This window comes from Pleurodeles waltl, chromosome 9, assembly GCF_031143425.1.
Source record: "Pleurodeles waltl isolate 20211129_DDA chromosome 9, aPleWal1.hap1.20221129, whole genome shotgun sequence".
Classification (NCBI taxonomy): domain Eukaryota; kingdom Metazoa; phylum Chordata; class Amphibia; order Caudata; family Salamandridae; genus Pleurodeles; species Pleurodeles waltl.
The window spans coordinates 502,653,349-502,680,148 of NC_090448.1; the positions used below are offsets into that span (position 1 = coordinate 502,653,349).

At 42.5% G+C, this 26,800-nt stretch overlaps 1 protein-coding gene across 9 annotated transcripts in view; it reads right to left on the minus strand.

Annotated features, from left to right (window-relative positions):
* SYNE2 (spectrin repeat containing nuclear envelope protein 2) overlaps nt 1-26,800 on the minus strand; it is a 1,823,309-nt gene that overhangs the window by 718,918 nt on the left and 1,077,591 nt on the right. For all 9 annotated transcript variants that reach the window (XM_069207355.1, XM_069207357.1, XM_069207362.1 and 6 more), the window contains 2 exons: nt 12,769-12,924; nt 3,136-3,276 (listed from right to left, as the gene is read on the minus strand). In XM_069207355.1, the coding sequence (XP_069063456.1) occupies nt 3,136-3,276; nt 12,769-12,924 (297 nt within the window). The remainder of the gene's footprint in view (nt 1-3,135; nt 3,277-12,768; nt 12,925-26,800) is intronic.

Consider the following 26,800-nt stretch of genomic DNA (forward strand, 5'->3'; position numbering starts at 1 on the left):
TCTCATTACTTCTGTTGTAGCTCAAGGGTCCAGTTTCTCGTAAGCTGTCTTTGGCATCTGCATCAAGCCTACCTCAATCATATTGCACAGTATAATCAACCACGGACACCCAGTGAGTGAAATCCTGTGTGCCTCTCATTCAGTTCTGGAAGTCAGCCACACACTTAAACTTCAGCTTAACAAAAATGGAGATTGCCCATTTCCACCTCATTGGTGATCCTTTGATACGAAAGTCTTAAGTGGCTTCAGCCAAAAACAATTATGACTTCTGTTTGGTCATCACTGCACCAAATCCCTTGGGCTTTTGAAGGACTCACAGCCCATGATCAAAACCTTTCAATGAAATATCCAATTCTGCCTTACATCAGCTCTCACTTTTCCACAGAATCAAACATTGTTAACCAGTTTTAAACCTATGAGCTACAGTACAGATAGATCTTTTATCAACCCTCACACCGAAGGATAAAATAACTTACACCTTGTTCAGGCTGATACTTCTTTAAACCCTCTGAAAGCACCAGTACACCTGATCATATAGGAGAAAGAATTTGTACACTCTGATCTTGTCAGTGCTTGTAACTGATGTAACATTTCTCTAAAAGCTAATAGATATTTCAGATAGCCTCAAATTCCTCCAGTTCAGCTCTGAAGAAGTTGCGATCAAGGATTTAGGCCTTCATTACAACCCTGGCGGTCAAAGACCACCAGGGTTGTTTTGGCGATTGTACCGCCAACAGGCTGGTGGTACAAATCGCCAAATTATGACCATTGTTGTCCCGGCGGTTTCCCGCCATCGTTGTCCCGGCGGTTTCCCGCCATTGTTGTCCCGGCGGTTATAATCCGCCAGGGCAGCGCTGCTTGCATCGCTGCCCTGGGGATTATGACTCCCCTTCCCGCCAGCTTGTCCATGGGAGTCGCGGGGCCCCTGGGGCAGACAGTGAAAAGCACGACGGGTGCAGCTGCACCCGTCGCACGGCCTCAATGTTATGGCCGACATCCCCGCCGGCCCAGCGGGGATGTAGTAATGTGGCTGGCGGGTTTGTGGCCGCATAGGCGGCCGCTCGGCGGTCCAACCTTGGCGGGCGGCCTCCGCCAATGTGTAATGAGGGCCTTCGTCTATTAACCAACTAAGGGCCTGATTCTAACTTTGGAGGACGGTGTTAAACCGTCCCAAAAGTGGCGGATATACCACCTACCGTATTACGAGTCCATTATATCCTATGGAACTCGTAATACGGTAGGTGGTATATCCGCCACTTTTGGGACGGTTTAACACCGTCCTCCAAAGTTAGAATCAGGCCCTAAATGGTTTAATGGACTGAAAATGAGAGCACTGACAAAATGTGAACCTCCTACCTTTAAAGAGAACTCAATTGGAAAAGCGAAAATACATAATACGCTTTCATTGTTCATTTTGTCCTGGATATTTTGACATACCATCACCAACACGCCCCATACAGACATGATGAATAATTAAGGATATGCTGTGTTGGTATGACTGACACTACATAAACTCAAAACACTCCTGTGATGTGGTGCCCAAAATCACTTTGAAAAGTCACAAGTGTTTCAAAGTTCCATCTGTCCTAAATTACAGAGAATGTGGTGTTTCAGTTGCATTAGAGAGCACCAGATATAGTTGGGTAACTGATATCCTTACGGGCTCCAATAAGGGCTGTGCTCAGGTAAGTTTCTTAGAATGAATGACCAAACCTACCTTTTTGTGCAAAGCTGGGGATCAAATTCGCCACTCACAACGAAGGTCCTACATTGTAAAGGTGTTTTGCAGTTGTAAAGTCTCTTATTTGTAAAGCCACAGGATTTGTAATTGCAAATATTTTTTTACAATGTACAAAATGATTTTTACAAGTCAGAAAATAGTTTTCAACTTATACTAGTGATTTTGCAACTATTTCAAAATTGCAAATAGAGAGGGGCATGAACGGGGCATCCTCCTCTTATTTGCAATTTGCAGTCTGGTAAGGGACGTATAAACGGTTTATGACAACAATTGTGATAGCAAACCACTGATCAGTTACCAATACCAGAGTCGGGGTGATAACTGATTTGCAAAGGGGCAGTTGTTCCGGAACCCACTTACCCTTTGGGAATCGTACTGAACGTTCTCAAGGGAAAGCATACAGTGGTTTCTTGCAAGTTTCCCAGACATCTTTGCAGTAGGTAAATATATTTTTAAAGAAGCTCCAGTCTCTTTAAAGGACATGAGAATCTTTAAAAAAAAAAACTCACATGATGGTAAAATGAAAGCAAGAACGGAGGTTGCTGTCCCAGGCAGTCCACCATCCCTACAGTACAGCCATTTGCAGAGGGGTTGCAAAACGTCACCTGCTTTGTTATTATTCATGAGGAAGGAGGTTTTTGAGACCCTCTCTTAATGCACATTTTCGATGCAACTAATTAGTACGTCAGTCGCATAACAAAATGCTGGCAGGCTGTAAAACGTCGGTGCGCAAGTGTCACCCCGTTTGTGAGCAGACCACTAAGGTAGTATATTCGAATAGCCTATTAAAGATTACTGTCTAACGTAAATACGGCATCTTAGTCGTTCCCAAAAATATTGCCCTATTAGGCATAGATTTTCTATTATTAACTGCAATGGAGAGATATTTTGCTAAACAATATTTAGTACACAATAGTTATGGCAGAGGATATTCTCACCACGATATTCAGTTCCATACCCCCCATTTATACATCAGACCTGAAGTTAACCTTTACAAAACTGCTATGTTATATTTACAATGAAATTATATAAAATGTTAAGCTTTCATAACTCGCAAAATTCTTCATCGACTGACTACATCTCAGGGGGAAAGACAAGCTTTGATCGCTGGACATCATTGAGACATGTCTGTTTCGGTCACATTTAAAGTGACAGCTCCTTTGACAGCCTTTTCTTTAAATCACCAAGCGCAATAAAGTTGATGAGTTTCTGTTAACTGAACTTTTTCACACTCACACCTTTTGCTTGTCCTTTAGTTGGCTCTTGAAAACCTCGAAAATGGACTCCACGAAGGAGGGGTTAAGATGAACTTTGGAAAAGCTTCTTTTCTAATGATAAGGAAAGGTCATCTTTTTCACAATGGCAGTTCTGATTCGAGGAAATAATAACCTTACCTGTTGAATTTCTTTGGCTTTAATGATATTTTTGCTTTTTTGTTGTAACATATTTTCAATCTTTTGAAGGCCACTGTTGATCTCCTCTACTTTTTGTTTCATTACATAGTGAGGTGTGCTCTTCATGGCTTCAGATTTGACCTGTTGCAAGAAATAAAATGTTGAAAACACTGACCTGAACAGCTCCAGTAAAAATTGATAAAGATCATATGGTTGCTTATGAAATCGGAATTGAACAGAGTTTTTTCATATTAATGGCTAGCTGTGAATAATTAAAACAAGCCCAAGAAGGGAAAACTCTATAAAATACATCACTTCCTGCCACTTACATGTTTAACTTAATAACGCTGGTATTATGTTCAGCTAAAAGCACATCGAACCCCTTCGCTTCTTGTACCAAATGTATCAATATAAACAGAGAAAGAGTCAGAGCGAACATAAGTATCCACTAATGCTACATTTATCCATTTGCCTGTAGTCAGGGCCACTTCAATTATGCAGCAGGGGAGGATCAAATTATGCGGCAGAGAGGACCGGATTATGTGGCAAGTAACGTCAATTTATGCAGCATAATGTGGCACATTTAGTAAGAGTATTGCTTCGTTGTTTTGTTATTTTTACACATGCTAACACTGCCTGGGCAAAGATTTCAAGTCATTACTACCTGTTTAAGCTGTACGGAGGTGGAGGGACAGGCTGTTCCAGGACTTGGCTGCTGTTTAGGAGGAGTGGCCGCCGCTGCAGCTGCGATGGATGCAGGGTCTGTGTGCGAGGTTTAGTGAGGCGGAGCATAGTTGTCTTGCTGGGATGTAGACGCTCAGTCGATGATTGATGTAGGTTGGTCCTAGGTTGTGGATAGCCTTGTATGTGAGGATTTTGAATTGGCATCTCTTATGGATGGGGAGCCATTGAAGGTTTCTGAGGTGTAAGGTGATGCTTGAGCACTTGGGGAGGTTGAGGATGAGTCTGGCTGCAATGTTCTGTAGAGCCACAAGTCTTTTAAGTAGCTGGTGAGGACATCCCAGTGTAGATGGTGTTGCCAAAGTGGAGGCGGCTGGTGACCGGGGTGTGTGTGACTGTCTTTCTGGTGTCGGTAGGTATACATTTGAAGATTCGGCAGAGCATACAGATGATCTAGAAGCAGGAGGAGGCGACTGAGTTTTCTTGTTGATTCATAGATAGTAGGCAGTCGAGGATGATGCCGAGGTTTCATGTGTTGTATGATGGGAAGGGCGTTGGTCCAAATTCTGCTGGCCACCAGCAGTGGTCCCAAACGGAGGTGTTCTTTTCAAAGATCAGGATTTCCGTTTTGTCAGTGTTTGGTTTGAGCCAGCTGTTTTTCATCCATGTTGCTACAATGGTCATGCAGTTGCGGAAGCTGGCTTTGGCGTTCTGGGGGTCTTCAGTGAGTCATCTGACTTGACACTTAACAGCAATTTAAACTGTGCTGGTACCTTGAGATTCCAAATACAGTTTGTGAAGTATTTTTGTATAGTGGTAAACAGGTTCAGCTTTACAAGGTAGCACAGAAATTGGGACCTAGTACTGTGAAAATGCAACACAAAGTGCAGGTTGGTTATGTAGCTTAAGTGTTATGGTGCTTGAATGACGGCCACAGGTCCCACAATAATTTAGTGTAAGTGAAGGACAAATGTCAACAACTCTAAAAAGGTGTGGTTTTAGTTTTGTCAAAAGTGCATAAGGCTGAAGGCCATTCAAATGTGCATGAGCATGTCATTTCAAAGGAAGGGCATGACGGAAGAGATAGGCCTGTCCTACCTTCATATTTTACTACAGTCAGAAAAGAGGCATGAATGTAGAACAAGGAGTAGGAAAGGTGATCATGTTTGAACTTGGCCTCAGGGAAGAGGAGCGGTCCATGCAGTTACCTAAGAAGACCAGGCATTACCACAAAGAGATGATACTGGTTGGTATTTCTTTAGATTGAGGTTCAGCAGCACTACTGTAGTCTGGTGTTTTAATTGGTTCTTGAATTGGTAATCCAACATTCCTGCATTTACGCCCAGTGACAAAATAGTGGAGGGATTCTTTCAGATTTGTGACATGATATTCACATGGAATAAAGGGCATAATATCTTAATTAGTTTTATTTTGGAATAATGAGAACCTGACCGCTACGCCTACCTGAAAGTTGAGGCTTAGGTCAGATTCAGAGGAGTGCGGGGAGCAGAATAGATGCAAGGGAGGATGATCTCCTTTGGTGTAAGTGTGATGGCAGTGATCGCTCCACTACCTCATGGAGCCTGCCATTTTAGGATTTATAGACCACTAGATTTAAAAGGTATATATGGTCTGTCTGACTGTGTGTTTCATGTGTAGCGCACTTTGTAAACCAACGTGAGAAGTTGGTATTCACCAAAATCTGTAGGAATTCTAAGGATTGAGTCGGTCCTGAAGAAAGCCTGCTGAAACATTTCTACCTAACTGAGCTGTAGATGTTAGGGGTCATTGCACCCATTGAACATCACACTGTTTTTATCACAGCTAAAGGACCTTATTGATAAACAAGAATTGGGATCCTAAAGGCTTTTTTAACTTGCACTTAGGTTTTAGTAAGAGCTCAGCATACAAACTGCGTTGAGCCCACCCACTCACACTAAGTGCAGTGGGTGAGGAACCAATGATGAACAATGCAACTGGTGGTACTAGTGGGTGAGGATCCTTCTAACATATCCAAGTGATGCAAGGGTAGCACCGACTGACCTGGATGCAGATCCCTTTTCACTTTGGTATATATAAAGGTCAGTTAATTTGACCTCTAAAAAGAGTTCATCAGTTGCAATGCTTCCCTCTCCTGTGTACTGATTAGGTCAGATTCCCTCATCACTGCCAGGTTTTGCATGAGTTTCACAAGGACATATTTTTCCCAAAAACATCAGAAGGCTTCTATTTTCTAGTAAAGGTGGGGGGAACCAGAGTTTTTTTCTCAATCAACTTAGCAAACTTAGTTTGAGGACTTATTGCCCTACCCATGGCCTGAAGTCCCTTGGACGCAGCTTCTAACTGGTCCTTTTACCCTTTGACTAATAGGTATATGTAGGAGTTTTAATCCTACAAGGAGAAGTGCATGTGGTGCAAGTATAGATCACCCAACAGAGGTTTCATGCAAATATTGAAACACACAAGTGGCAGGTACATGAGCCAAACACTAAATGGAGGAATCAAATGCTGTGAGACTCCACAAATTAATGTCTCTGGGGCAGAGGTCTCCAAGCTGAACACTATGAGGAAGACTCAACAGAAAAGACTACAACTAAGTGTGTTATTTTTTTTTATAGTTGATCAGATTCAGGACATCCAGAAATAAAAGGCAGGTGGCCCATCCACCCTTTTAGAGTGTTTAGAGGCCCCAAACACTTTACACAGGGCAGACAGGTCATTAACAACTTTTTAGTGGGTGTCCCACATCCATCAAACTCTGAATTAGAGCTACATTCTGCTGATTAATGATAAAATTATGAAATTATGGAAAAACACAGAAAGACATATAAATAGCTAAAGTGAGCATGAGGGGAAAATGCAAGAAAAAAATAAGGATGAGATACAAAAGATGGGTAGATAGAGGAAAGACATGAAGAAGAAATTGAAAGGAAGGAAACTTGAAAGAAAATAAGGAAGACAAGGTGAAAGGTAAGATGAAATGGTGAAAGGAAGGATGAAAGGATGGAGGGTTGACAGGATATATAAGAAATAAGGCTAAAAGGAGGGATGGAAGAGTGAAAATACCAATCGGTTAAAAGGTGACTCAATGGAAGGATAAACAATGGACAAGTGAAGAAGAGTGAAAGAATTGATGGGTGGGCAAAAGAATGAATAGAGAGATACGTAGATTTAATGATGTGTTAAAGGATAGATGCCTATATGGATAGATGGATGGATAAATGGACGGATGGATGGATGATCATACAGTTAGGTAACGGTGAAGATAACTCTACTAAACAAGGTCCGGTTTGCTCCCCCTTGTGATTAGTATGATTAGAGGCATAGTTCAAGTGGTGGGGGTAATCTATTTTTGTGCCCACTTCTTTTTATATGGCATACATTTAAGAGAAAGTGGGAAATAAAGTAATCCATCCCCAAAAGTCAAAGAGTGGAGCACATATGCAATGTGGGTACAGCAACCCAACAGAGGTTTTGCAGGAAGGCAGATAGTTACCCGAATATATATGTGAACACTATTTTTTGAAGATGTAATTAAGAAGCAGTTATCAAGAAAAGGCTACAGAAAAATATAGATAATGACTAGAATATAGGAATATGACAGTCTATGACATCCTAGCCTATTTGTTATTACTTGGATGCAATAGGATACATTTATCAAAAAAGGAAGTGGATATTGTCTCCTTATTCATTTCACGTGGGCTTAAAACTGGGCTACACCTTAGCGATCCAAAGAAGGCTGGCTGTGGAGCAGTACTTTTTAGAGACAGCTGATTGACAGAGGTTTTCCTATAAATATTTGGGAAACAGAGTGTGTTTCAGGGCTTTAGGAACAGATTTCGATTGCATTGAGCGGCAGATCAATACTGCCATTTATATGATTATGGTGCTGTTGACTGCAGTAAATTCTTGATTTTTGATACGACTGCCTCTACTGGCTCTTGATGGTCATGGGTAAAGTTTAATTTTTGTCTATATTCCACGGGTAGCTCCATGGGAGGTGTCTAGGGAGTTTGTGTATTGAATTGTACTTCTGAAGTTCTGATTTATTAAAGTATCTAAACGAGGACAGTGGCTATTGTGCAACTGATTGCTTGTGTTTGGGGATGGCTTCAACTGAGTTGAGACAAATCTATGCACTCCATTAAATAGTTTAAGGGACTACTGAAGGCATCAAACATCTTGACAAGTAAGTATTATTGTTTTGCTGGGGAAATTACCATAAGGTAAGTGGTGCATGCATGCTTGACTTCTACTCTTACCTTACTATGGCCCTCATTCTGACCTTGGCGGGAGGCGGAGGCCGCCCGCCAAAGTCCCGCCGTCAGGTTACCGTTCCGCGGTCGAAAGACCGCGGCGGTAATTCTGACTTTCCCGCTGGGCTGGCGGGCGGTCGCCTTCAGACCGCCCGCCAGCCCAGCGGGAAAGAGGCTTCCACGATGAAGCCGGCTCGGAATCGAGCCGGCGGAGTGGAAGCTGTGCGACGGGTGCAGTTGCACCCGTCGCGTATTTCACTGTCTGCGCAGCAGACAGTGAAATACATTTAGGGGCCCTCTTACGGGGGCCCCTGCAATGCCCATGCCAGTGGCATGGGCACTGCAGGGGCCCCCAGGGGCCCCGCGACCCCCCCTACCGCCATCCGGATCCCGGCGGTCGGACCGCCGGGATCTGGATGGCGGTAGGGGGGGTCGGAATCCCCTCGGCGGCGCAGCAAGTTGCGCCGCCTTGGAGGATTCAATGGGGCGGCGGTAGCCCGCCAGTGGTGCCGGTCCGACCGCGGCTTTACCGCCGCGGTCGGAATCCCCATTGGAGCACCGCCGGCCTGTCGGCGGTGCTCCCGCGGTCCTCCGCCCTGGCGGTCTTTGACCGCCAGGGTCAGAATGACCGCCAATGTCTGCTCGGGTCTCTGATTTTTGTCATGTAGTTTCCATTTTTTCTCATCGTTGCTTGATCTGTCTGGTTGGAGTTTAAACCAGAGGTTGGTTTGCGTCCACTGTTACCCTTCTGGATTTGGAAGCAAATTTCAATCTCCCTTAGTGTGTTGGTCAGAGAGCTGAAGTGGGAAGAAGAAGCTGGCCATTGTGCATATTGAGCTGCCTGAGATAGTCACTCACTCTTATCTTTGAGTTGTTGGAGAGGAGGTGGGCTTAAATTATGTCCTGGTGGATGGAGCAGGATCAGAGGGAGCAGGATCGGAGGCAGATGTTACAGAACAAGGAGAATGTTATAGTCTGTGTCAAGGGAATAAAACCTTCCTGTGAAATGATTTGTTAGACAGAATATTTATGTCAAGATTTGAATCTAGAAAATCTTTCAGAGAGGATGGCTCCTCTTCTAGCCATAAGTCCTAAGGTACTAGGACGTACTGAGGCTTTAACAACAGCCTTATGAGTAGTGCATTAAAGTATTACAGTAACACATTGGATAGGCTCTAGGAATATAATTCATATAGGATTCTCCAGTGGCCCTAACGCAATCTGTTGAGCCCTAAGCAGGGCTGCTGGGGATTGTGGTAAAGTTATAGTCAAGTTTGGATGAGACAGGTTTGTGTACAATGGCTATATATTGAACTCACTAACAGAGCCTATTGATATGGATGTAGTTATCAAGGACAATTGGTTCAAAAAATGCAATTCTCAGTGTCAGCAGACCATTTCTGTAACAAGCAGGCAAATTGTTTCTCAGTGAGAGATGGTCAATGTCAAAGGACTGTTAATCAAAATGTTAGTTCTTTTAAAGGGATACTACAATTACACTTAACACTCAAGGGGGGAGTCTGGTAATCATGGCCCATTCAATCTACACACAGCTATAATTTCCTGTTATTTGTCATCAGATAATTTTGCATTGCTTTCCGAGGATGTAAATACATTTTAAACATTAACATGGCTGGGAGTACATGACTATAAGAGCTACTATATTTTATAATCATGTCAATGTACTGAAATTAGCTCATTATACATACAAAAGCCACATTAATAGATAAATAACATGAAACATCTGTGTTTCTCACTCTATTGCTGATGAAGCAAATTCATCACTGAAGGCTGCTAAAGGCGCTAGCTCTCCACAAGTAGAGAAGTGCTCAGTTACTACAACATCACCTTAATTATGCACTTTAGGCAGCAGCATAGTATTAGGACTGCAAAGCTTTGGCTAGCTGTATAGTACGTCATACCACTGATGAGGTATGGAAGAGCATTTGAGGGCAGGCAACATGCTACTTTGTGGCAGTGCAATGGATGGAAGAGTTTGTGTTCTCTATCTGGTTTATATTGGGAGTGTTTCCTTGTTGTTCATGAGGACTAGGGCTGTGCTTTTATAGTCGCTGCATCTTCATGGGAATTTGAAGTGAGAAGGAATGACAAATACAATGGTAAAACATTCAATGCTAGTGTATGGAGGGGAAGAAAGTGTGCTTGTGCAGGCTAGACTACTGGGGAAGTTGTTTGATTCCATAAATGTATGTCAACCACTGTTTATACTGCACGGTGTGACAGAAGGTGTAGAAGAAATGTATGATGTAAGACATGCTTGTGGATGCATGCGCATACCAAACAGTTTTAGATTGATCTTGATCAGATGGTTAAACCACACTGAATTTGGGAATAGGAAGGATCGGGAGGTGACAAGCTGCTAAGGGTGGTAGAGGAACCATTAACAGTATTGGACATTATACAGTTAGTCAGGATTATGCTCATTTGGGTCCACAACAAAGCAATCGACACAAAATTATATGAGCAGCCATGTTGTACATCTGAGGAGTTGACCTAGGAGTGACAGGGTACAGCCCACAAGAACCCGCATTATACGCCCTCTAACGAATACTCTGATGGGTTAGAGTGGAGTGACAACATCGCAAGCACTGTGCAACCAGCCATGGTATATATCCGCGGTGTCTAACTAGGCATGGCAGTGAAATTGCCCATCCAGGAGCAATACTGTGTCCTATTTAATTTAAGTGCTATTTTAGTTGGCACTATCCTGTGATCTATTTTCACCTGATTTTAAGCGTGGCAGATGGGGTACTCCGTCACACACGATGGCTATTCCATCTGCCTAATTACAAGTGTATTATACCCTAGCACATCTGTAATATGTTGGAATGGGTATGTGTCACTGACATAGAAATCCATCCACAAGACTCTAATTAAGGCCTAAAGTTTGGAACGGAAGCCTCATGAGGAAAATGGTTGAGATAAGTTGAAAAGGTTGGTTTCTCTTTTTTAACTATGGAAATTATCAGGGAACTTTTTAATATTTTCATAAATGCGCTACTGTGTGTCAAATATTCCAGCTTTTATAAACACTTATACCTCTTTATAAAAGAAGAATAAACAAAGGTAAATCAGCAAGTGACCAGTACAACAAAATGCTAAGACGTGGCATGAAATAAAAAGACAGCTAGGTTTGTAAGAAAGTAATAGCATCTCACTGTCATAAAGAATGTGATCATCTGAAACCAGACAGACTGGTGAAATACTGAATGATCAGTCCTAAAACAAACACTTTTTGAAACGTTTGATGAATAGCACTGACCTTTATTTTTCCCTAAAATATTATTTTAGTGTGCCTATCTTGAATAGAATCAATCATCAGAATATCACATGGTCAACTTTTTACCTCTGTTTTGAATCTTCTGTTTTGATTAAAAACAAATCTTATGCATGCCTTCTGGAATCATCTGCTACAAACTAGCTATGCAATCATGTCACATTTTCCACTCATGGATCAATCACATGTCAATGTTATCATTCCAACCATCTTCCAGCACACTACTCTGATACATGGAATCAACTGTTTTACATGTTAGCTCCTAAACAATTTAAAACCCCCCAAAAAAACAAACAAAGTTTTTATAACACTCAGTGCTTAGTCACAATGTGTATTTTTATTTTTTTATTTATAACCCATAAGAAAGAAAAACACATTTTATTTATATAAAGTAAAGCGGCGTACAGCATAAAACAGAGAAGATATTAATATTGTCTGTCTCAAGGAACACTCACTGATCAACATTTATTTTGGGGATTTGTTACAGCACAGATCTAACTTCAAGAAGCCTTTCAGTGAGCATTTTTAATGTTGCAAGCACACATTTACTATGTGGTGCTTTACATGGAATAATTACGCATGTGTGTGGTTCAGTTGAGATCAAGCTACAAATCTGAGATGTAATAGTGAGAGCGAAGGGAAAATGTAATCTGACAGAACTAGACAACATACCGTTGAGCTTATTATATTACACATCTATACAACTTAACTAACAGCACAGGGAGAGTAAGTTATTTGCTGTGTAACACAGTAGTTTGCTGAAGTGCATCTGATAGTACAATAAGGTCACATCTCATTGATCAGATGAGCTTGCTAACTTTCATTGATGAATGATCATGGACTACACTGTCATACTGTACCATACTAGCATTTATATTAGGACTGGACTCAAGTCATCCTGCGACCTAGTAGTAAAAATAAATTTAGGTTTCATGATACCAGCAATGAACTGTGTTGGGGCAATTGAGGTATAAAACGTGTTTTTCAGTAGAACTGATTTTTTGCTGGCCATTCCAAAAACCCAAAGGGATTTTAGTGTTCAGTGTTCTACACCTGCCTTTTTTATTATCTTCTCCTAAAGATGCTTTTCTAAATGTTGACATAAGTTACATGCATTTGTAAATATTATAATGAAATATAGCCAAAACATAAAGGGGGTTATTCCAACTTTGGAGGAGGTGTTAATCCGTCCCAAAAGTGACGGTAAAGTGACGGATTTACCACCAGCCGTATTACGAGTCCATTATATCCTATGGAACTCGTAATACGGCTGGTGGTATATCCGTCACTTTACCGTCACTTTTGGGACGGATTAACACTCCTCCAAAGTTGGAATAACCCCCAAAGACATGTAAAAGTACAAGATATACAACAGACCACAAAATAGTACTTTTGTACCTCTTCCTCCAGCTCTTGCATGTATTTTCGACATTCCTCCAGTTGGGCTACAATCTCAGCAGGTACATCTACAGATGTCTTTGAGTACTTGTTTTGCAGCTGTTCCATCACTCTTTCGCTTTGTACCCTCTCTCCAGCGATTCTCGTTTGAAGCTCCTAGAAACACAGAAGAGAGGTTGAGTAGCCATAGAGGACTTTAAGGGTAAGAAGGGACACAGGCCCTTAAAAAAAGTCCAATATAAATAAGTACATGGCCAACTACATGTATAAATCTCATGAGTACCTTCGTATACATCAATAGCTCCTGGATGTCCAAATACACCAACTAAAAAGGTGTTGCACTGTTAAGCTCCTTGACTGAAGCGAATGGATCTTTCAAACAGTAAGACCAAATTACATGTTACTGCATTACAGTACCGCCACCAGGCAATATTCCACAAAGACTTATTAATGCATTTATAACTGTGGAATTTGAAGGTGCTAATAAAGCCAACATTATGGTTTCTCCTTGGTTTTAGCAAAAACAGGTTTTCAGGAAATGCTAAAATCATGCATACATTTCCTAGTTTTCCGACCTTATTGCAATGGCAGTGAAAAGACCTTACAAACTGCAGGAGTATCCACTTTCGTGTAACTGTATCAAGCAGCAGAGTCCAGTTCCTTTCAAGCCTTTCAATTTGAAGAATGCAGCTTTTGAGTGATAAAAGAAACCTGGCAACCAAGCTCTGGATTGTGATAATGAAATAAAGTTTGAACTCAGTCTTATGTCCCAAACAACTATTGGCAAAGCAAATTTGTCTGCATTAACAAGCTGATGCAATGGTTATTTCATATTTTTTTTAATTGTCAAGCAAATGGCACACACTTTGAAATAAAAAAAAACATTTATTGGTGCTTCTGTTTTCTAGTGATGTTTCTAAACAACAAGCCTTTCAGTTGTGTATTGATTTTATTTATTATTGTTATTGTTATTATGACAAGTGAAGAACAGAATAACTCCCTATCTAACCAAGCACTCAAATCGCAGGCAGCTATGTTTGAAATAGAGTGCAGGCAAACTAAATAGCTGGTATTTAACCCCTTGGCAGCTAAGGACTTAATGGTTACATCCTTGGCTGCAGCACTGAGGCGCCAAGGACGTAACCGTTACGTCCTTGGACTGGCTCACGGGGAGCACTAGCGCTCCACCATGAGCCGCGCCTCGGCGCCCCCACTGCAGGAATGGAAGGGGAATCGCTTACCCATCCACACCCGCCACCACCCTGCCCCCTTGGTGTCTAATGATGTCAGCGCACGATCGCGTGCTGACCTCATCAGAGGCCTGCCAGCTCCAGCGCGGATTGGAGGAGAAATGCTTTTACTTTTCTCCTCCGATCACGTGGAGGGGTCGAGAAAGGCATCAAAGGAAAGGAAAGGCCTTTCCTTTCCTTTGATGTCTTTTTCAGCATTTCTGACACCAGGTATTTTTTTTTAGGTAATTGACATGAGGGGAGAGGCTCCTTGGCCAAGGGCCGCTCCCCAGGGGCAAATTATTTTTAGGCAATTTGGACACCAGGGATATTTTTTTTTGGTTTATTTTTTTTTTTATGTGTGGGGAGTGGCCCCTTGGGCACGGGCCATTCCCGGGGAGGGGGGGTATTTTTAGACCTTTTCTGCCACCCCTGGGGCAAATCGGCCTAGCATAATTAGGCCAATCTGCCCCCCCGGGAGGGGCAAAAACCCCTAGACACCAGGGATATATTTTTTTTATGTTTACTTTTGTTTTTTATATATGGGGAGCGACCCCCTAGGCAAGGGTCGCTCCCCCGGGGGGCAAATTGTATTTAGGCCATTTCTACCCCACTTGAGGGCAGATCGGCCTATTTTTATTAGGCCAATCTGCCCACACTAGACACCAGGGATTTTTTTTTGTCAGTTTCACGTGAGGGGGGCAACCCCTTAGGCAAGGGTGGCTTCCCGGGGGTGGGGGGGAGGGCACATTTGTTGTAGGCTATTTCTGCCAGGCAATTGTAATTAGGCTGATCTGCCCCCGTGGGGGGGGGGGCAGAAAACCCTAGACACCAGGGATTTTTTTTTTTTTAAAATATGTGGGGAACAACCCCTTAGGCAAGGTTTGCTCCCCTGGGGGGGAAATTGTCATTAGGATATTTCTGCCCCCTTGAGGGCAGATCGGTCTATTTTTGTTAGGCCAATCTCCCCCAAAGGGGCGCAGAAACCACCAACCACCAGGGATTTTTAATTTGTTGCGTCAATTCCACGCAAGGGGAGCGACCCTTAGGCAAGGTTTGTTCCCCTGGGGGCAAATTAATTTTAGGCCATTTCTGCCCCTCTTGGAGGCAGATTGGCCTATTTTTATTAGGCCGATTGGGGGCAGAAACCACTAGGCACCAGGGACTTTTTTTGTGCCAATTTCACGCAAGGGGAGCGACTCCCACGCAAGTCACACTTCCCTGGACTCCCTTGGGTCTCTAGTTTTCAGAAATGTCTGGGTTTGGTAGGTTTCCCTAGATGGCTGCTGAGCCCAGGACCAAAAACGCAGTTCCCCCCGCAAAAATAGGTAGTTTTGTATTTGATAATTTTGATGTGTCCAGATTGTGTTTTGGGGCATTTCCTTTCGCGGGCACTGGCTATTCTCAGATTCCACAACTTTCTGTCACCGAAATGTGAGGAAAAAGTGTTTTTTTGGCCAAATGTTGAGGTTTGCCAAGGATTCTGGGTAACAGAACCTGGTGAGAGCCCCACAAGTCACCCCATCCTCGATTCCCTAGGTATCTAGTTTTATAAGATGCACAGGTTTGGTAGGCTTCCCTAGGTGCCGGCTAAGCTAGAGGCAAAAACCCACAGTTAGGCACTTTGCAAAAAACAGCTCTGTTTTCTTTGGGAAAATGTGATGTGTCCACATAGTGTTTTGGGGCATTTCCTTTCGCGGGCACTAGGCCTACCCACACAAGTGAGGTACTATTTTTATGGGAGACTTGGGGGAATGCTGTGAGGAAGGAAAGTTGGTGCTTCTCTCAGATTCCAGAACTTTCTGTCACCGAAATGTGAGGAAAAAGTGTTTTTTGGGGCACATTTTGAAGTTTGCAAAGAATTCTGGGTAACACAACCCGGTGAGAGCCCCACAAGTCACTCCATCTTGGATTCCTCTAAGTGTCTAGTTTTAAAAAATGCGCAGGTTTGGTAGGTTTCCCTAGGTGCCAGCTGCGCTAGAGGCCAAAATCTACAGCTAAGCACTTTGCAAAAAACACGTCAGATTTCAATGTAAAAATGTGATGTATCCATGTTGCATTTCCTGTCACGACCATTAGGCCTACCCACGCAAGTGAGGTACCATTTTTATCGGGAGACTTGGGGGAACACAGAATAGAAAAACAAGTGTTATTGCCCCTTGTCGTTCTCTACACTTTTTCCTTCCAAATGTAAGACAGTGTGTGAAAAAGATGTCTATTTGAGAAATGCCCTGGAATTCACATGCTAGTATGGGCACCCCGGAATTCAGAGATGTGCAAATAACCACTGCTTCTCAACACCTTATCATGTTCCCATTTTGGAAATACAAGGGATTTCTTGCTACCACTGCAAGGTGCAGCTCATTTATTGGCTCTGGGTACCTAGACATGTGGTGGGTTGTATTACAAACATGCCCACAGAAGAGCTCTCAGTCTCTTTTTGAGTTAGAACAACGTTGGGTCTTTAAACTCGGGACCCACCGTAAGGGCTTAAACGATGATATCCCCTGGATCAACTTTTTCACTTGAGCTGACAACAATATTGTGAAACCTCAACAAAAGATTTTTTCACATTTTTTGAGGCATGATACAATTATGTGCCCCTTTTCCTCCTCTCCCTTTCTAGAGGTTGGATATTTGCGATTGCTTTAGTGAGATATATATAATGCTTTCTCCTTTTGACTCAACAGTAATACTTTTACACCCTTTTCTTTTTCTGTTTTGGTATTGCCCACACAGTAACTATAATGAAGGAGCATTCATAAGTCGTGATGATAAACCATGGGGGTATCTCACAGTGTCAGATTATATGCGGAGCACTGATTATCACAATGTTATGCCCAACATGTACATCCGTGATATGCATATATGCTCCTTTTCTTGGTGATTTGCTATTCAATATATACAAAAAGTAACACACAATCATGGCTACCGCATGAGCCACGAAGAACTCGACTGGAGTCCTTCATCGATGTCACTAACACTCAGCCGCGGGCCCGCTGACTCGCGCACGCTGCCCAGCACTGCGCGAGTCCGCTTTCTTTCGGTTTCGACTCCTTTTTAACCCACCGGTACCGCGTCTCCCTTGTCAATCCGGGAGCGCGATCAGGGGTAGGAGCAACCGCCGACGGCCGGCCACCTATTTGTGAGTACGCTGGGTGATTTCGAACATTGGGCTTGAGTGTAAACTGTAGATGGGTAACCCTGAGGAGATCGTATATTTCCAACCCGGAGGGCACCCGGGTTCTCTCACAACAACTAATACATAAAAGCATGTGATCAGCACCGAGCGATTATATCGACCCGAGAGGTGAAACCTTGAGACTTGGCAAATTGTGATTCTAGATTTTTTCTGAATGGCTATCCCCTATACAGAAGCACCTTGGATGGTAGTAGTACTAGTTATAGTCACCTTACTGTTTTGCGGATAGTGACACTACCGTAATGAATGAACGAGTGGGTAGTAAAGTGGGACTATGCCCTCTCATGTTGTTGCATATAGAGCAATTGGACACTTAACTTAGAGTGACAATTCTTAGGAGGCTTTAACATATGTTCTCTTAACTCTCACCGTTATTTTGTTATTTTGCTATGTTACCATGTTTCTTTATATGACATGCAGCTTGGTACTTGGACCAGGCCTAAGGTCTGCGTGATCCCATGAAGCCTTGTCTCGAATTGGGAGGGTAAGCATTATCTGTTATTTGCAACTGGCATGATGTGTTAACTTTTTTCACGATCACTGTGTGCCACATTAACTTTACACCTGACTATACGGGTTTCTTGTCACTTGAATTTGAGTATTATTCATTGACATGATGTTTAAACATTTTCAGGGCGACGAATAGGATTGACACTGTGGGTCATAATGGACTTATGTAAGTGACTGACTGATTCTTTGCTTTCACTTAGTAGTTGCTATAGGCAAGATCATTTTTTGAGTTTATATGTGGAGAAGCATCATCATATTTAGGTCCTGAGGAAGCGTCAGTGGATCCTATGTGGACCGAATAGACGCGAAACATGTCGACCCAATTTCTAAGAGGGGTCTTATAGTTTTTGACCATCCATTTGTGTGAGAAAGGTCGGACATTATATCGACTCTGTTCTCCAGATAATTGTTTTAATCTTGGCCCGCTCTCTGCACCAATAAAAGTAAATCTTGCAGATAGGTTTTGAGCCAATTTTAGCTTGGTTTATTTTTTCTTGCTCTCCTTCCTTTCCTTACTGCTCTATGGGATAGTGAGGCATCATCATAAAAGAACTCCGGCAAAAGAGCCCCCCGAAAGGGTGGTGCCCGTCAGACATTGCAGCGCCAGTCTGACGAGGAGCTTGTCCGATGATGAAACATGACACCCATTTGGGTGTGTGAGGACTCTTGCTCCTATTGAATAGGATTCTCTATTGAATAGGTTAATCCAACACTCTCCCAGCTACACAAATTACCCCTTGCTGAATTCAGAATTTTGTCTACTTTTCAGAAATGTTTAGCTGTCCGAGATTCAGCATTGGTTTCACACCCTTTTCTGTCACTAACTGGAAGGAGGCCGAAAGCACAAAAAATAGTAAAAATGGGTATGGCCCAGTAAAATGCCAAAATTGTGTTGAAAAAAAGGGTTGTCTGATTCAAGTCTTGCTGTTCCTGAAAGCTGGGAAGCTGGTGATTTTAGCACCGCAAACCCTTTGTTGATGACATTTTCAGGGAAAAAAACACAACCCTCTTCTGAAGCCCTTTTTTCCCATTATTTTTTTTTAAAACAACATTTTTGCTGTATTTTGGCTAATTTCTTGGTCTCCAGGGAAAACACAAAGTCTGTGTACTTCTAGAATCTCTAGGAGGTTGGAAAAAAATGACACAAATATGGCGTGGGTAGCTTATGTGGACAAAAAGTTATGAGGGCCGATGCGCAAACTGCCCCAAAAAGCCAAAAAAAGGCTTGGCACCTGAGGGGGAAAGGCCTAGCAGCAAGCAAAGGGATTAAAGTTAGTTTTGAACCACATTTGCAACTGAAGAGAAATGAACTATTTTTAGGTGGATGTGAGAAATGTGCACAAGTTTTGTGCAGACCCTCAATATAAAAGGATCCAATTCGTAAAGTGGGCTTACCAATTGCCCCTACTACATGCTGTGGTGGGAAGAAGCAAACGGTGTATGATAATTTAACGGATCACTGGATGAAGCCACCGACAAAATGTGTGTGTGTGTGTATATACTCTGAAAAAAACAAAGATTATGGGGACGTTATAGTTACCTCAGGGCACAAGTTATAGTTACTTGAGATAACTCTAAATATAACAGATTAATTTCTATGGTTAACATTCCTGTAACCTTTGTGTTTTCTAGTGAATTTCTATGTTTTTTAAAATTTTATTTCCTAACTATAACGTCCCTGTAACCTATGTTTTTCATTGAATTTCCTTGTTTTTTTAAAATGTATAGTAATTTTCATTACTATTCGTTAAACCAATCACCGCCTCGCATGACCGAGGGCCTGGCCTGCAGCCAGGCTCTGAGGCCAACCCTCCTAACCACCCAACCCCACGCTATGCACAGCCCTTTGGCCGCAGCCTGTCTCTCTGGGTGCGAGAATAGGTGTGAGAGGGTGTATCTGAGGGTGAGAGTGGCTGTGAGAGTCTCTGTCTGGGTGTGAGAGTGCATACATCAGCATCAGCATCTTAGTGGGTGTGTCAGTGTTTGCACAGGTCTGTGAGTGGGTGCATGAGGGTTTCAGTGGGTCTGTGAGAGGGTGTGCAAAAGTCTGAGTGGGTGCATGAGTAAGGGGTATGTGAGTGGGTGCATGAGGGTCTGAGTGTGGCTGTGAGTGGGTGCGTGAGTTTTTGGGTGGGTCTGTGAGTGGGTGTAGTAGGGTCTGAGTGGGTGTGTGATTGGGAGAAAGAGACTGAAAGAGAGAGAGAGTGACAGTGAGAGAGAGAGAAAGAGAAAGAGAAATACTTAGGATGAGATATTTCTGGACATATTGAAAAGAAAAATGCATTTGTCAATTAAATAGTGAGATCACCTTTCAGTAAGACCCTTGAACTTTTTACTTTTAAAAGAAATTCAAGAAGGAGAATGACCACGGGCACACCTGCAGTAAAACCCTCAACTTTCAGACTGATGGTCTGTTACTGTAACCTTTAGGCCATAGGTGACTCCTTACTGTAATGCTTCCAAACATACCTGTGACAGTCCAACCTACACATATGATTGAAAAGAAATGTGAATGTTTCATCACTAGGAAGGTTTAACAGTCAAAACACCAGTAAATAAATAAACACATTGCCAAGCAATATTAGGAATTGAACCTTCAATAATAACACAAGACCTTGACCATTAGCCTAGAAGTGACTCTTTTCTACTCTGCATCAAAGGTAACTATAACATTTGTTAGACTTGGTATCCTTGGTGTGGTCTCCCCTAACTTTTAGCTTCTGTGTCCCATGTTGTTGATGTAGGCTGGACTCTGTTTTTCCTGTTTTTTGTTACTCTGGGCACTTTACCACTGCTATCCAGTGCTAAAGTGCAAGTTCTCCTATGAAAACTGTATGTGTAATTGGCTTATCCACGATTGGCATATTTGATTTATTAGTAAGTCCCTAGTACAGTGCACTAGAGGTGCCCAGGGCCTGTACATCAAATGATTACATGTAAGGCACTCCTAAGGTATGCCCAGGTAGCCCCATGGGCATGGGTGCAGAATATGTTAAAGGTGGGACATGTACTTATGTGTTTTACATGTACTGACAGTGAAATACTGCCAAATTCGGTTTTCACTGTTGCAAGGCCTATCTCTCTCACAGGTTAACATGGAGGCTGGCTTTAAATATGACTCATGCTTAGATTCCCTTTGGGAGCCGATAGACATGTGGAGTTTGGGGTCTCTGAGCTCAAAATTTAAAGGTACATCTTTTAGTGAAGTTGGTTTTTAGATGGTGTGTTTGAAAATGCCATTTCAGAAAGTAGCCATTTTCTTACTTAAACCATTCTGTGGCTCTGCTTGTTTGTAGATTCCCTGTCTGGGTCAGTCTGACAGTTGGGCTGTCTGCACCTCTCTCTAGACAGTGACACAAAGAAGAACTCTAACTATAACTGCTGAATTTCTATAGTTTTGTACGAAGAAATTCAGATCCTAAACTAAACTTTGGGTTCTGAAATTTCCCTGTAATCTTTGTTTTTTTCAGTGAATTTCAATGTTTTTTTAACATAAAGCAATTTTAATTACTATAAGTTATTCCAACCCCCACCATGCACAGCCTTAGGCCGTGTGCGGAAGAGACTGGTTGCAAGGCCTTGCAGTCAATAACCACCCAACCCCATGCCACGCACGTCCTTTGATGTGGGCAGCGCAGGTTGGCCACAGAGCCTGTCTCTGTCAGTGGATCTGTGAGTGGGTGCGTGAGTGTTTGAGTGGGTTTGAAAGTGGGTTTGTGAGTCTGAGTGGGTCTGAGGGGGTGCATGAGTGTCTGAGTGGGTGTGTGAGTGGTTGCATGAGTCTCTGAGTGCATGTATGAGAACGAATTAGTGAATGAATGAGTCTCTGTTTTCTTTAAAAAATTTCCATGTTCGTGAATAATTCATAAAAATTCATGAATTTTCACGAATATCATGCATGGTGGCGCAAAATTATTTTAAACCCATAATTTGAACTTAAACACACCTGTATCACACCCCTGGGTTAGGTTACCTTCACCCTGACCCCTTATACCACATTCAATTTGGGTTTTCATCCCCAGGGATCTTGTAATATAAAATGGCGGGCACAACTTTGTAGTCAGGTTGCGGTCAGCCAATTGCAACGCTTCTTCGCGCACGTGTATTTGTGAAAGAGTTGTGAATTTTGCAATTTATTTGTTAATTATTCGCAGCGAGATATACACATTTATTTTCCCTTTAATATCTCACAAACTACTGAACAGATTCGCACAAAATAAGCGAAAGCGTAATCTGCATACCAACAGCTAGCTTTCTGCCAAATTTGGTGTAATTATTTCCAGTTCGGCCTGTAGTTGTGACTAAAGATTTCTATTGGATTTATAATAGGAAATGCAATGTTTTTTTTAACCCCCGTTTTCTCAGCCCCCACTTGACGCATCCCCTTGAAACTTGCCACGCACAACAAGAATTACAGCAACACTTTCTTTTGAAAATTTCATGGTGACCGAAACTATATATATATATATATATATATATATATATATATATCTATATATATATATATATATATATATATGTGTATATATATATATATACACACATATATATATATATATAGATATATATATATATATATATATATATATAGCTAAAGCGGACTTAAAGGCATATCTAAAATCTCATGCCGTGAGAATTTCATCATTCACCAGCAATGCTGCTAGGTTTCATGCACTTTATCATGTGGGTACCTTTGAACACGTACGATTTACCCAATTTGACTACCGTTCTTTTAAATACATACGCCGTTTGCAAGTTTTAGCAACTGGTTGTTTGTGGCTGATTTCAACTACTATTAAGAAAAAATTCTAAATGTCACTAAAGACTGTTTAAAAAATAGAGCTATCCATCATCAAGGTCAAAGTCACCTTTCATGTCACTTCCACTACTGGTATGATTTGTCAAAATTACACCATTGGGTGCAATGTCTATTCAGATTGAACGTTAGACTGGAGTATACAATATTCTATTGAATCTGTCATGTTATTGTTATCAGTTGAAGTCTGACAGATTTTTAAAGGTCTTTGAAGTTTTCTTCACGGTTACTTCTGACAAAAGCATCTTTGACAGTCCAGCAAATTCCTGAAATATGATAGAATAAAAATGCAAACCACTTTATGATTGTAGCAGCACTTCAGATGTGCCTCTCAGAATTACTCATGAATGAATTCATAGGAACCGATGTAAACTATTATTTCTTCGTACATTAAAGACTTGAGCCCTTAAAATCTTATTTTAAGACAAGATAGTGCAGTCATTATTTGCTTCTGAAATCATCATTATATTGTTTGAGATTAACCATCTATCGAGCATTATCTATCTCACGGCATGATGTTTAGATGATGTAAATTAGTCCCAAACTGCATTTTTTAATAGTTCAACATATTTGAAAGAAGTTATCTCTTGCTGACATGGCAAAATCACATTTAAACTGACACGGACACTAGATGAAGGAGTCTCCTTTTGGATTCCCGAATTTGTTCATGGTAATCCAAGGTCCTTTGCTCACTCCCCCTTTTTTCCACACCTAGCTCCCAAAATCTTTTGCTGGGCATACTAGAACTCACTGATTGGTTCCATGGGTAAATTTACCTGGGACTATAGACCCTCAACACAATCAATCACCTTTGACAAAGCTTAAAAGCCTCTTTTTATGCTGCACTACACATTCTGTTCATATTGGACCCAAAATCTTGTCCCCTTTATTTCAAAATCCCTGGCCTACTTCCTTCCCCTAACCATAATTATGCGCTATGTATGGACCACAAAAATGTCTATTTTAAAAAGAGAGATCACAGAACTCGTGCTAGAATCTTATATCTGGAACTCACTCCCAAGCAAAGTTCCTAATTGTTGAGTTTTAGAAAGGATGATTGTTAGAAATGGGGTCTCTGGGTGGCAGTCAGTTTGCACTCTGTCCAAGCAGGGACCCTCACTCTAGTCAGGGTAAGGGAGGTACACACCTATGATAATCCCAGCTCACCCCCTTGGTATCTTGGCACAAGCAGTCAGGCTTATCTCAAAGGAAATGTGTAAAGTATTTGTACTATCACACACAGTAACACAGTGAAAACACCACAAAAGGACTCAACACCAGTTTAGAATAATAGCCAATATTTATCTGAATAAAACAAGACCACAATGACAAAAATCCAACATACACAAGCGTAGTTATGAATTTTCAAAGATTAAACTTGAATATATCACTTAGAAACACAAATGTTTCAATGTGCTGTTATCACGGCGCCGTGAAGGAGTCGTTCCCAACAATCCACCGCCAATGGTGCCGGTCACTGAGTCACACGGACCCCCAAGTATGGTACCTTTTGAAAGTTAGGAAGCAAGCCGGTGCATGGAGTTGGGGAAGCAAGGCGTCACTGGATCCAGTGCGGCGTTGGTTCCTGTGCTGCAGAGCAGTGGAGTGGAGGCATCGGTGCAAAGCGTCTGGTCCTTGCTGCGAAGCAGTGGAGATGAGGCGGCAGAGGTGCGAAGCGTCGGGTTCTTACATTCCGGTGGGGTTGATGTCTGGCAGGTTAAGGAGTGGTGGGGGGACCTCACGGGGTCGCGGTCATGCCACAGGGCTGCAGGCGTCACAGTGGAGTTGGGTGTCACAGACGTCGGTGGCATGGCACTCGGGACTCACAAAGTCACGGGACGTCAGCGGCGCTGCAGCAGCTTCAGGCCTGCGACGCCACTCCAGTGGGGGCCACGGCTTTGGTTGCAGGGGGCGTTGCGGGGTCAGGCAGCAGCGTCAGACCGGGCGTCGGTACACTTGTTTTTTAAAATTGTTACAAGCTTTCACTCCCAGGGGTCCAGAAACTGGAAAAGGCACAACCTGGTGGTTTAGGGTCCACAGCAAGTGAACCCAGAAGCTAGTAGGTAACGTCTTTGCTGTCTCTTAGACTTCTTAACAGGAGGCAAGGTCAGTCCAAGCCCTTGGAGCAACTTCACATGCAGAATACACAGCAAAGTCCAGTCATTGCCCTCTCTAAAGTTGAAGCAGCAACTGCTTGCCAACCTAGCAAAGCACACACAGCAAAGGGGCAGGACTCCTCCTCCAGCTCTTCTCTTTGACACAGGTTCCTTTTGATCCAGAAGTGTTCCAAAAGTCTGGGGTTTTGGGTCCACTACTGATATCCATTTCTGCCTTTAAAGTAGGCAAACTTCAAGGGAAAGTCTCTGTTGTTTACAAGATCCTGCCTTGCCCAGGCCAGGCCCCAGACACACACCAGGGGGTCTGAGACTGTATTGTGTGAGAACAGGCACAGCCCTTTCAGGTGCAGATGTCAGCTGCTTCTTCCCACTCCAGCCCAGGAGACTCATCAGGATATGGAGAACACTCCTGAGCTCCCTTTGTGTCACTGTCTTGAGGGAATTCACAAACACCCCGACTGTCAGTCTGACCCAGACGTGATTTAAAAAGCAGGCAGAGGCACATCATTAAGAAAGAAAGTGCACACTTTCTAAAAGTGGCATTTTCAAACTGGCAATCTAAAACCAAATTTACCAAAAGATGTATTTTTAAATTGTGAGTTCAGAGACCTCAAACTCCAATCTCTATCTGCCCCCAATGGGAAACTGCCCTTAAAAGATTTTTAAAGGCCGCCCCCATGTTAACCTATGGGAGGGATAGGTCTTGCAATAGTGAAAAACAAATTTGGCAATATTTCACTATCAGGATATATAAAACACACCAGTCCATGTCCTACCTTTTAAATACACTGCACCCTGCCCACGGGGCTACCTATGGCCTACTTTAGGGGTGCCTCACATGTGCAAAAAGGGAAGGTTTGGGCCTGGCAAGTGGGTACACATGAAAGGTAAAATTGACAGTTTAAAACTGCACACACAGTGCAGTGGCATGTTTACAGGGCTACTTGTGTGGGTGGCATAATCAGAGCTGGAGGCCCACTAGTAGCATTTGGTTTACAGGCTCTGGGCACCTCTAGTGCACTTTACTAGGGACTTACTAGTAAACCAAATATGCTAATCATGGAAAGTCCAATCACCAATAACATTTACACAGAGAGACTTGCACTTTAGCACTGGTCAGCAGTGGTAAAGAGTCCAGAGTACCAAACCCAGCAAAAACGAAGTCCAGCACACAGTCAAGAATAGAGGAAGCAGAGGCAAAAAGACAGGGGAAACCACGCCAAGGATGCCAAGTATGACAATGGGGTTGAATGTGATGCTCTGCGACATAAGAACTTTTTTCTATACATATTAGATACTTTAATGCACCAGCACTATAAGGCAATTCAACTTTTAGGTATGTTATTAATAGATAAAATAGATAGATGAATAAATGATATCCCACACTACCCAACAACACATAATCCCATCCAGAAGCACATTTTACTTACTTAAAATGTTTTTATCAGCTATGGAAAGACAATCATGCAGTTAAGGATATCTGTTCCACTTGAAACTGGACCCTGAGGTAGCAGTAAATTAGGACAGAAATGCCTCTAAGTCAGAGTAGTGCCCTTCTCTGAATGATTGCATTGCCCATACCAATTAGTAACAAAGAAGCTGGGACTCTAGAATAAAGTCAGTGTGTGGGAATGCATCTTAGGTCTACACTTAAGAGTCACCACTGTTTTGGCTTGCTCTGGACATCAGGTATCTCCCTCTGTAGTTCTAAGTTGTATTTGGCCCTAAGGCCTGGTAGAATGCAAACTGTAGTCCTAGAAAGATTCTGGAATAGGGGTCTTGCAGTCCAGCCATGTTATAATGAGAGAAAGAGAGGCAGAAAGGTTAGGGGTTGTTCTTCATAATAAATCCAAAGACCCAACTCCATTCATCCTTTGGTAATGCTTTTTTGACTTTATCGTAGGTGAGGGATTGAGGTACTGAAATGTAAAATGCAGGGATCGGGACTAGGGAAACGTGGGTAATCAGGTTAATACAAACATAGGGGCAATAAGATTAATACAAATTAGGGCCATATGTACAAACACATTTTCCCATAGACATGGAATGGGTAAAACCCTTTCATTCATATGGCCCATGGCAAGATGGGGAGCCATACTGAATCTTACAATACCCAGTGTGTTAATTGTTGAGATAGGGAGGGGACCGGTTTCTGGAA